The sequence below is a fragment of the Perna viridis genome, chromosome 8 (assembly GCF_037379345.1).
Source record: "Perna viridis isolate PV_CMFRI_1.1 ecotype Kerala chromosome 8, ASM3737934v1, whole genome shotgun sequence".
Lineage (NCBI taxonomy): Eukaryota > Metazoa > Mollusca > Bivalvia > Mytilida > Mytilidae > Perna > Perna viridis.
This window is the reverse complement of record NC_142452.1, coordinates 22,090,553-22,102,662: the sequence shown is the minus strand read 5'-3', so window position 1 is coordinate 22,102,662 and position 12,110 is coordinate 22,090,553. Positions and strand designations below refer to the sequence as shown.

Here is a 12,110-nt window from a genome sequence, read left to right as displayed (position 1 = left end):
CCATCCCGATTATTGTTGTGTCATTAAAATGACCCCTTACTCTCAGTTTGTTAGGATAAAGTACAAGTTTTGTAACATTATATAGACATAAACAGAAAATAAATGGTCCGGATTGATTGTTTAAATCATTTTGATGACGGGAGACTATTAGATCTGTTTGGCTTTCATTTATTTCGACGTGATTATAAAAGACTTGACTAAGAAAATACTCACACCTTAGTTAGAGAAAAGCGTAAATCAGTAATACGTCTTCATTCTTGTAAATAATTCGTGGTGCGCATGATTTAAATACAAAATAAATATTATGTCAAGGACAAGTATAGAATGTACCAAACTAGTTTAAATATCTTTTGATATTGATACTATCGTTAAATATTTGTGCAGAAAAAATCATAACAGTTTTTGAAGTATATGTTATATTTTACTTGAAAACGTATTTTCAGGCAACAAAGTCTTTTTCCATATTTGCTAAAGGAAATACGAAATAACGACCATGTTGAGCCCATGTTTAAAGTATTTTCCAGAGGTGAACTACATGTAATTAGATACAGAAAATAAGTTTAAAAATTGATATTGACCTTAAAGGTTTAATCAAAGTCTGTAGAAGATGGGTTGTAATGAAACTATGTAATGATTCATTGAAGTATTAAACCAAAGAGAGGAGTGACTTATACTCAACAAATAACGGAAACCATATCGAGGATACTCCTTTTGTTTTAGCTTTTAAATAAAATCTGGCATAAGTAAATTACGTAAACACCTATGTGACTCTGGCACGTCAGACAAACCGATGCATAACGTACAAAATTAATCGCAAGACATCGATTAGTGCACATGATTTAGTAGCTATTTTGCGAACATGATGTCCGTCCTTCCGTCCATCCATATGTGTATTTTTGTAAACACGTTTTTCTGCAACTGTACATCACATCCACTTGAAGCTTTGACAGAAACTAAATAATGGCATGTCATGCAATGGGATTTGATGTTAGCATTTGTTTATTCCTCAAGTAATGTTCTATTTAATTAGATATTGATGAATTTGATAACCTTTCAAAACACCCAGGGGGAAGTTAAAACCATCATATCCTGTCAAATGAAAATGCAAAAAGGAGAGTTTTGCCCATTAAGATGGCAATAGTTTTTGACAATCAAAATTCAGAGTTGCATTTAGCTGGTTAGGTACATCCATACCTGTCCTCACTGTTCTGTGTTCAACCCCAGCAATCGTGCAGCAAACAAAATGCAGCAAAATGTCAAACGACAGAAACAATAAATTAAAATGCGAGCATGCACTGTCATGGTACTCAGATGCATTACTTATCCGTCGTTATTCCTGAAATATACTACGCATGGACGCTTTTACAATATTAAGTTAGATCTGAAGTCATCAGGACCAGTTTGCACTCGAAAAATGATGTACAGAAGAATAATACTTCTTTTGTGTTGGTAGGTCTTTCTTTTTCAATGTTTTTCTCTGTGTTTGTTGTATTATGTATGCTAGTTAGTAAATTTATGAAACCACATAATTTCTGTGCAACTTAAGCAACTAAGGAGCTCAGATTTACAATATGAGGTAACTCTTTACATATTATGTTCAGCTGGCAGTTCTATTTTGACATGACCCCTGATATTTTGCTGTTGTTGTGAATATCAGGGGTGATTATTTGGGTTATTGTCTTTTTTAAACTATAGGGATCCATACAACGATTGAATTTGAGAGATATGGCTTTACTAACCAAAACAAAAACGAACAATATTGTTTTAGGTTTTCAGGTAATAATTTAAATAAAGGTGTATGGTACTCTATGACGTTGTATTACAAGGTTCTAAACTACAGAAAACTATTTAATTATTTCAGAAAACAAGAACAATCAAATTAAACTTTATTACAACATTACACATTGCAGGTGTACATGCATCATTATAAACAGTTATATTTAACGATTTTGTGTGCTTGTGCTAGTTGTGAACATGAATTATATTACTGGCATCATTTGGAAGCGTAAATTAATCTGGTTATATTTGGCATTTTTTCAAAAGTCTGTGCAGATTAAAAGTATTAATAAATTTGAAAAATATAGAGATGCGCTTACAAAAAGTAAAAACTTTATCTAACTGACAATGTTTAAACATTTCTATACTGTAAAAATAGTTTCTATCGAAAGGAAGTCAATAATAATTCCCCATGTTCGTTATTCATTTGATAAATATATTTAAACGACACTTACGTAAAATTAGGTTTAAGTATTTGTTTGCTATAATTTGTAGCACAAATCTGAGTTGATATCATTTAGACGTGTCATACACATTCTATCTTTATTTATGTTACTTTTATAAACAAAAATCATAGCATCCTAAAATGGTGAACATGCCAAAAACGGAAACAATAGAAGTTGACAGGATCAAGTACCATTTACTCTACAAAGTTGAGTAACTGCAAAATCAAATATGAAACGTTGCAAATTAAATTCAAATAAATGATTCTAATTAAAGCATAACCACAACAATAACAACATATCCTACAGATTAGTTAATAAGTACTCCGTTTATTTATTTTTAGCTCGCTAATTTTATCTTTTTTTATTCACAAAAGAGTAATCAAGGGAATCAAGAATCAAGCGGAAATCAATAGAATGTATATCAAGAATAAAGACTGAAAAGGCAAAACGGACACACACAACCAGGAACATGAAATACTATAGAAATAAGTACAAAGAAACGAAAGTTAATGGGCTACTCGTATATACGTCAATATATTCAGATTCTAGATATGTTGGTTCTATACACATCACACTAAAAATATGAAACTTTGCAACTTAAATTCAACTGAATGATTCTTATTAACAGCGTCACCACAACAACAAAAGCATATCTTACAGATACAATAATGCATACTCCATTTGTTCATTTAAGCTCACCCTTCGTCCGTCTTCGTTGCCGTTAACAACTTTTTAAAACTGTTCTCTGATATTACTTGACCAGTAAGTACTAAATTTGCTATTAATGTTTCTGCAAATATTTTGCCTAGAACTGATTTGGGGTTTTAAACAACAACATGGCCACCGTTACATAAAACAGACCATTGGGGGTCAGAATGGAGTTTTATTACATCTCTTAAACATGGGGTAAAAGTCTACAGTATGATTGGATCTTTTTATTGTCAAATTTTCGAGTAAAAGTATTAAGCCATTTTGGAGTTGCCCTGTTTGACGTTTTCCTCATTCTGATATATCAAGACCAATTAGGACCACACTTGGTGTGAATTTTAATTATGGTAGAGCATGATCGCTAATCTGGCTTTATAAACCGCAGTCATTTTTTTTAAAACCGGCCATGTAAATGTTGGATAAAATTCCTAATACTCATGCCTGTTGGTCAAGTAATATCAACTTTCATTGAATTATGACCCGAAGTTTTTGAGTAGAATATTAACTTATATTATAAATTAGGGATAAAAACGTCAAAAAGGGCAACAATTCCTACAAGGCTTAACAAATTTACCCGAATATTTTATCTCAGATAAAGCAAATCATGCTGAACACTTTTACCCCTATGTCAGAATTTGGCTAATCCAACGGTCATAGAGATATATACAAAAAACAGCTATCATTTTTATTAATATTGGCCATGTTTTTGGTATATAAAAAATCCCCATATTGTTCTAGGTAGAATTCCCTTCAATTTATTCCTACCAAGGTTGGTACTTATTCGTCCAGTAGTGATAGAAGAAAAGAGTTTATGAAAAAAATTGTTAACGACGACGCTGACGGGCGCCAAGTGATGTCAAAAGCTAAAACAGTGGCTTGCTTGTAGACAGGCGTATAGTAATACAGGTTTGCTTATAATTATAATTACATGGCTTTGCCTGGATATAATTTAGAATTTCAATGAACTTTACAAGTCATCATAATTTGAATTTCAACTCATTATCTTGATTTTGTAAAATTATCATGCCAAATTCTTAAAATTTTCATCTTAAATTGGTAAGAAAAAAACTTTGAAAAAATAAGTGGCCGATACCGTCTTCCGTACATTACTTTGGAACGTCAGCCTCTATTTATGGTGTAAAGCAGTTGGCAAACCGCAAACTTTGTTTTATCACAAACAGAGACTGCTGTCTAAACCTTTGATTTTGAGAAACCAATTTTGATGCACCTTTGCTATGGTATTGATCTCACTGCAATTCATCTAAAATCAAAGGACTTAAATGACATTCATTATAAAAAACAAACAAAACAAAACGAAGAAAAAAAACAGTGACAAAAAGGATACCAATGGGATTGTTATGTTCTGATTTATGTATACATAATTTGAACCTTGAAATTGTTGCATTCCTCGCGGAGTTTTGGTCCTGCAATCTCCAACACAATCTGTTGAAAAACAAACTAATGTCAGTCATTAGAGTTCAAAGAAGTTCATTGTATATTTACAACTTACAATTGCAACCTCCTTCTTATTGAAATGTATCAAAAGTTTCATAAGTTGTAGCATTGTGTTTGACCATATGTTTCGTTTATCGGAATTTGACCCGAGGAAGAGGTTTCCGGTCAAAAATGTTTCATTTTGTATTTTCCTTTTCTTACATTTTAAATGTGGAAACTCATTTCCTGGTTTTGTTTTAATCGTTTTTGTGAAATATAAACTATAATTAATCTTCATTCAATAATCTTTCACTTTTTCAAAATGTCAACTTGGCAGTAAACCAATAACAGGAATATAATTAGTGCTGATTCATAAATATCATACTTACCTGTAACAAATCCATTAATATTTCTTGGTTCTTAGCATCATCTAATTCCCATGGTGTCATACTGAAAACAGTGTTTCTGTGGTTTTCAAGTCGTTTTAATGTACTTTCTAAATTGTTCAATTTTGTGGCGGCTGCACCAATCGGCAAGGTTTTTAGATGTATCAGGATCGTAAGCATGAGTTGTAAATCATAAGTATTTGAGTTACTATTTACATCCGATGGAATGGAAGAAATGAAGAAGCCTGTCATGGAATATACAAAAAAAAATGTTTTTACATAGTGGAATTAATATTTCTTTTATGTTGCCATACATGTGTATAGAAAAGGATTATGAATCTAAACACTGGATGTACATGCCGAGACATACATGGGCTTGATTGGTAAAATTCAAATACGTCAAAATCTAGATACGGTTTGAATGTGGAAATAGAAAACAAAGCTGATCTACATATACAATGTGGCGATTCAAATAAATTAGATTTAAACTGAAGATAAGGACAACAAGTTAACACGTCAACAGAGAACTTACGCACTAGCAATATTGACAACCACAAAAAAATGGAGTAATATTAGGTGCTCTGACAGGATTATCATGTCTGCACCATCAGTGGCACCCGTCATAATGCAATAATTGAGTATTATTCGCTAATAGTCTCGCAACAATAATATATAACAATAGGTAATTGATTAGCCATTAATTGATCTCAGTTGATCTATTGTGTTTAATGCAATTGAATATTTGTCAATTTTATCTACATCATTGTGTGTTTTAACTGCATTATTTGCTGTAATAATACATGTACGTGGAACATTTACTTAATATGTGTAATTTCATATTATGTCGGCTTTCTAATTGTTCTGTAAAAATAAATACCTTACACATTGAAAGATTCCTTAATTTATATTTTTGTATGAATCAGTTGTCATTTAACAAGAGTTCAAACATTTGATCAATAGTTTTCAGTTCCAGCATAGTCCGGTGTCATTTGATATTTTGATTCTCGCGAAATGTTGACCCCGGGGTAAAAATACCATATAATATGTTAACCCCGTTTAATACATATAATATAAACGTTTAAATTTCAAAAGAGGAGGTTAAAATATCATAACAGGGGATATTTTATAGCACCAAGGGAGTCTCCTAAGGAAGGAGTGTTACCAGCTATGTTATCTTTTTTATTAAAATGCAAAAAAAAACTTTTCTTTTCCTACGTTTAACACGTTTATGATATCGAAATACAATAAAAAGTTACAAAGTTTTTCTTTTTTTTTATCTATAGTAATAATAATATTATCAATAATGATATCAATGTCCCTTTTCCCTTTTACTATTTAATGTTCGTTTTTTTAATCCAATTACACAAATTGAAGTATGAATGTATGAATGTATGGTTTATTCACCATTTTAAATATCTACTGGAAAATGAAAAATGTAAGTTTGGGAAATATGGCAAGGGGCTACCGAGTGCCTCTACTGCATAAATGGACACGAAAAAATATCTTGCATTATAAGACAAATATCGAACACAAACTGAAAGGAAATTAATTTTACAACAAATCACTTCCCATATTACCTAAACTTTTTTTCTCATTCTGACACTCCTGTTTTAACCGAGTCAGCTTGCGAGATCTAAATGAATTTGACAATTAATGTAAAATCTTGCTTAAGTGTCATTTTCCTTTAAACAACACCGTTGTTATAATGATATTCAATAAATATATTTTAAACTAATTGCATTTTATTACAATTATATTTAATTGTAGGCTTATAATATAACTTAAACATGTTTTATTTTGAAAAATCTAAGAAATGTATTTATGGTATAGCTTACATTTAAAATGTTTGATATATCTATTAACAGTTAATAAAACATTATATCCCTTCGAATACCGATTAATTCCCTTTCTTTAATTATATGTTTATTTTGCATTCGTGGGACAAGCTATATGAAAATATGAAGTAATAAAGATATTCATGTGCAGCAAATACAATGTTTTAAAACCATTTATGGCTTCCCCTATAAATGTTGACAGCTTAAATCATATCTTCCTGTAGATCAAAGGTACTTCTTTACAGCTATGTCAAATCTTTGTAATATACATTTTTGATTGGGCCCCTTTAAACAAAAATTGTTCACATCTCAAATTATGTTACTGAAAAGAATGTGACAAATAAATAAAACTATAGCTCCGTTTTTTTATTTTGTTTGTGCCTGTCACAAAATAGAAACAAATACATATAAAAAATAATAATAATGAAATACATACCACATATAACTAAACTATTGACGCTTATAACTTGCCAAAAAAAAATGAAATATTTTTCAAATCTCCATGTGCAATATTTAACCCCCTATTTGTGATGTTTTAACCCCCTAACTGTGATATATCAAACCCCTGTTTCATATTTACCACCCTGCTACAATATATTAATTCCTGATTTAATAAATAACCCCCTGCTGCGATATTCAAACATCCCTGTTATGATATTTAACCCCCTGCTACAATAATTTATTCTCGCTGTTATAAATTTTCAACTCTTCCACTGCGATAAATTATCCCTTTGCTGCGATATTATTATATACTAACCCCTTTGCTGTATTATTTCAACTCCCTGATGTAATATTTTAACCCCCTTGCTGTAATATTTTAACCTCTCTGTTATGTAATTTCAATCTCTCTGATGCAATAAATTAACCCCCCTTGTGGATAAAATTATCCTACTGTTATTATATTTAAATCCCATTGCTGCAATAAACTACCCCCCTGCTGCGATAATTTAACCTCCCTGTTATGATATTTTAACCCTTCTGTTGGGATATTTTAACCCCATTTTTTTCATTCAACAACCAATGGGGGCAAAATATCGCGGAGTTAAAATATAATACAAGGGGGGGGGTGTCAAATTGTTTTAAAATGGTGGTTAACATTTTGCTATGATATTTTAACCCCGAGGTCAATATTTGGCGGGGGTCTTACTATGTCATCGGGTATTGAATCTTTTTTTTTCTTCATTTCTATGATTTATCATTTACCTCGTGCTTCCACTATAATATCTGCATTTTATAGAAGGTTTTACATCTATATTTATATTTCTTATTAAGACGCACCTCTGCGAAAATCAGCGCTGGGATACAATCTGTTCAATTGAGGATCAGTAATGATATTCCATTCTTTCAACCTTTTAATGCGATCATAACCCGTTCTAAGACATGCTTCAAGTAGTTGTTGTGGAAGTACCTGGTCAAAAATCTGCTTCACAGCTCGCGTACACATATTTGTCAACAGAAACATTAAATAAAGATGATTCTGTTCTTCTAAGAATATCAAAAGGTGGTGATCATTCTTTTACATTAATATTGGTATGTGCTTTTATTACAAGATGATCGAATGTATACTACTTTCGGATTGACTGAATTGTGAATTATAGACCCGATACCACAAACACGACGTACAAATTAAAATAGAAAATGTAAAAGACAATGTGTTCATATTATTCAAAATGATATAGTAAAATTAAATTTATATTCTTAGTTTAAATAAGTATGATACCCTATGGAACGCTTTAGCAAAATGTCAGTGAAATAGTGTAGAGCATACACAGAGAAACGACTGTTTGTCTTTCGGAGTAAACCATGGTTTGCTTGCATTGCACACCAGTATCAGCATATATGGTTAGATTGCAATTTTCTTGGAATATGCAATCTCACGAAAAATGCAATCCAACCATATATGATGATATTGGTATGCAATAACATCAGTATTTCTTTTTTTTTCCTAAATAGCTTTTCAGTTCTCATCTTGTTAAAAAACACAACAATAAAAAAACCAAACAAACAAAATTTAAAAAAAACACGAAGAAAAAAATATTTACCTTTTCTCAAATACGTTGGTTTGTGTACGACAGTTTGAGCAGAAATCAGTCCAATCCTTGTCCAACTGTCTTGTATTTTATCTCGGGTTTCATCCCGTTTTGACTTAGCTTCAAATTGATCTCCTTTTTTATTCGAAAAAAAATATTGTTATTTAACGTTTACCATAGGCATGTACATACACATTTATATTTTAATATGCGGAAAGTCATTATTTCTAGGAGTTGTAATTAGCTTTATAATGAATATTTAACACTTAATTTACTTGATATAGGTTCATACAATCAGTCTGTATTATCTAGCTCGTATCACATGGCTAAACTCACCATACTTGTAAATTACATGTTGGACATTTTCGTTGTTTTATTTCGATTTAACTTATCCTTTTCTTTAATTAACATTTTAAATTAAAAACAAACATTTGTTTACATAAAAAACTGCGTTTGATTTCCTACGGAAAATACTTTTTTCAAATAGTTTTTATATATCATGGTATGTCCACGCTTAAGAGATCAAGTTGATAAATTATCTAAGGTAGCATTAATTCCGCAATATATTCAGGATCGAATCGTACACGTGTACATATGTTGCAACAAGCAGTACTAGTATTGTAGCCATTATTGACGTTTTATTAAAACAAAAAAGAATACGTGAATATGCAAGATCCAATTTACATTATAACTTGTCAAAAATCAATCGCTTTACTGAAATCTAAGAATTGATATTAAGTTTTTATGTAATAACAAATTGATTATCTGTTTCCTTGTGTGGACAAGCTGATTTTTACTTATCAAAATAATTATTGTTTTCCATTTATTGACTTATATTTCTTTCGAAATTTTGATCTGTTCTCTACAGTGGTCTGAGTTACTTTACGCTTCGTTGCATTTTGCATTTTCTTCGCATTGTGCTGAAAATCTGCTCACTGGTTGTTATTGGATTTAATATATTTAGAGGTTGGATGTTCTAGTTTTTCCACTTGTGAGTAGTACTATATTTTGGTATAAATACTCAGAACTTTTTATAGTATTTCAATGTGGAACTGGGAGGCCAAGATGAATGTCCGCTTTTAATTGTTAGAAGTATAGCCAGCAGATAAGGTATTTATGATGTTACTTTTTCATGTTCTTACTTTTCATTTTTCGTACTGGCACTTTGCATTTAAAGCATTTTTGTATTTCAATGTTTTATTTCAATTTGTTTTATTGATTTTGCAGATCATTGAATCAGTTTAATTGATTTAATGTTATACCTTGTTATAGTGAGTACTTATAAAGGACTTTAAATGGTCAGTTGTGTACAATTATAGTTAACTGTGGGTATTACATTTAAATATTCAATTGATGATTTGTGTTCTTTTCGTGTGTTCGTTAAGTTAAATTGTTTTGAACATGCAAATGAATTTGATTTATGCAAGTTGTTTGAATATTTGCAATGATTTTCTATGCTTTGCATGTATTTGACGATAATTGGTCTATTTTGTATATTTATTCATTATTCCTTTTGTTCTCTATTTTGTAGATCTTTCAATGCCTTCTATGTGTTAATAAAAGTAGTTCCACATTCGTGTTATATTTGGGCCAGCATTTACCATCACGCCCCACTTGGTCACAGAATGGCGTCGTCGACAATTCAATTATGTAGAAGGCATTGACTGCTGGCAAGGCGGGAAAGCAAGGTTAAAGGCATTAAGCAGACGATATTTTGATAGGATTCCGGAAGATGTCGAACATTACCAAGTGAACTACACGGAGTTTGCCGAGTAATATACCTGTAAGGATGTCTCGCCCTACATGTAAGTCGCTTCAAAGACAAGTTCTTGAACTACAGCATCAACTTAACCAGATGAAAACAACTGATGATAATGAAGACGTGGAGAATGATGAACAACTATACGACCAGAAACGTTCTGTTATATATGTTCAGCGTGACAGAAGGGTACCAAAGTTTTCCGGATATAACATGAACGTAGAGGATTGGCTTGAAGATGTTGAGTCTTGCACACGTGAAATGTCTCGTCAGGAGCGTGCTGATTTCATTTATTCGTTTTTGGAAGGTGCAGCCAAGGAAGAAATTAAATATAGATCGAACGGTATTAGACAGAATCCTAGTCGAATTGTGAAAGTTCTGCAGGATGCATTTGGTGGGAAGGACAACATCACAAAGCTGCAGAAAAATTTTCTCGACAGAGTGCAACGACAGGGCGAATCCTTACGTGAGTATTCTTATGCTCTAATGGATTTAATCCGGAAAGTAATTAGAAAAGATGATTCATTGATTCCGAACAAGGACAAATCACTATGTGATCAGTTTTCCCAAAATGTACAGGATGTCATGCTTAGGAAGCACCTGAAGCGTTTAGTTAGATCTGATCCAGACATTACGTTTCTCGGTCTCCGCGAAGAAGCGATTATGTGGTCAGAAGAGGAGGAGATAAATGATCCCGTACCTAAAGTGAAAGTTCAGGTAGATTCAAATGTACTGAAAGATCAGCATTCTAATGATGATAAAATGAATCAGCTTTTCGCGATAGTAAGGAAACAAAGTGAGCAGATCGATGCTTTAACAAAAACAGTCAATTCCAAGCCATCTGGTCAGAATAGATCCTACAATGAACAACGTTCTTCTAATTTATGCTTTGGGTGTAAAAGGCCGGGTCATAAAGTTGCTGATTGTCCGAATAAGCAGGGAAACTAGCGCCATCTTTCGTGTCGAGTCCCATGTTAGATGGAGGATATATGGACTCTGTTGATTGTGATTATTTGATAGGAAAGTGTCCGGTGGTTACCGTTGCCATAGCAGGCACAGAGGCTAAATGTTTAGTGGATACGGGATCTACTATTTCTTCGGTTACAGAGTCGTTCTATGATAAATTTCTGCGGGATTGTACTCTATTACGTACTGACGTAGCTTTGCAGCTTCGGGCTGCAAATGGACTTTCTATTCCATATATTGGTTATGTGGAAGTTGATATGGTAGTGATGGGACAAACGTTGAAAAGCTGTGGTGTATTGATTGTGAAAGATTCCACTGATCCAGTCACAAGAAGAAGGAAGGCATTGGTTCCAGGGCTATTAGGTATGAATATCATTAGGAGCTGTAAAAACATTTTAGAATTTGATTTTGGCAGGAACTTTTGCGAAGAAGTATCCACTATTGCGGAAAATTCAAAACTTAAAGAGCAATTTAAAGCTTGCATTAAAGATGAACATTTGAACACTATTGGTTATGCTAAAGTTTGCGCTAGTTCTCCTGTACGCATACCTGCTTCGTCTGTTGTTACTTTAAATGGCACAGGACCAAATCTTCCTAGAATATATGATGCCGTAATAGAACCATTAAAATCAAGCGGACATTTGCCAAGTTCACTAGTCGTAGTACACACTTTTGTAACCGTCAAACGTGGTCATTTTTCATTTCGAGTCGCAAACTTAGGCAGTGATGACATTTATATTGCACCAAAAACAAGAGTTGGCATTCTTATG

The 12,110-nt window shown here is 32.3% G+C and overlaps 2 protein-coding genes across 4 annotated transcripts in view; one reads left to right on the top strand and one right to left on the bottom strand.

Annotated features, from left to right (window-relative positions):
• Positions 1-3,965: 3,965 nt before the first annotated feature.
• Positions 3,966-12,110, bottom strand: part of LOC148609836 (uncharacterized) — a 35,393-nt gene continuing 27,248 nt past the window's right edge. For all 3 annotated transcript variants that reach the window (XM_088541764.1, XM_088541767.1, XM_088541765.1), the window contains 4 exons: positions 8,628-8,750; positions 7,864-8,070; positions 4,754-4,995; positions 3,966-4,373 (listed from right to left, as the gene is read on the bottom strand). In XM_088541764.1, coding sequence (XP_088397890.1) covers positions 4,299-4,373; positions 4,754-4,995; positions 7,864-8,070; positions 8,628-8,750 — 647 coding nt within the window. In that variant the 3' untranslated portion in view covers positions 3,966-4,298. The remainder of the gene's footprint in view (positions 4,374-4,753; positions 4,996-7,863; positions 8,071-8,627; positions 8,751-12,110) is intronic.
• On the top strand, positions 9,398-11,322 carry LOC148609837 (uncharacterized). The gene is made up of 2 exons (XM_088541210.1): positions 9,398-9,725; positions 10,147-11,322. Exon 2 carries the CDS (start codon positions 10,405-10,407, stop codon positions 11,320-11,322), a length of 918 nt encoding a protein of 305 aa, XP_088397336.1. The 5' UTR covers positions 9,398-9,725; positions 10,147-10,404.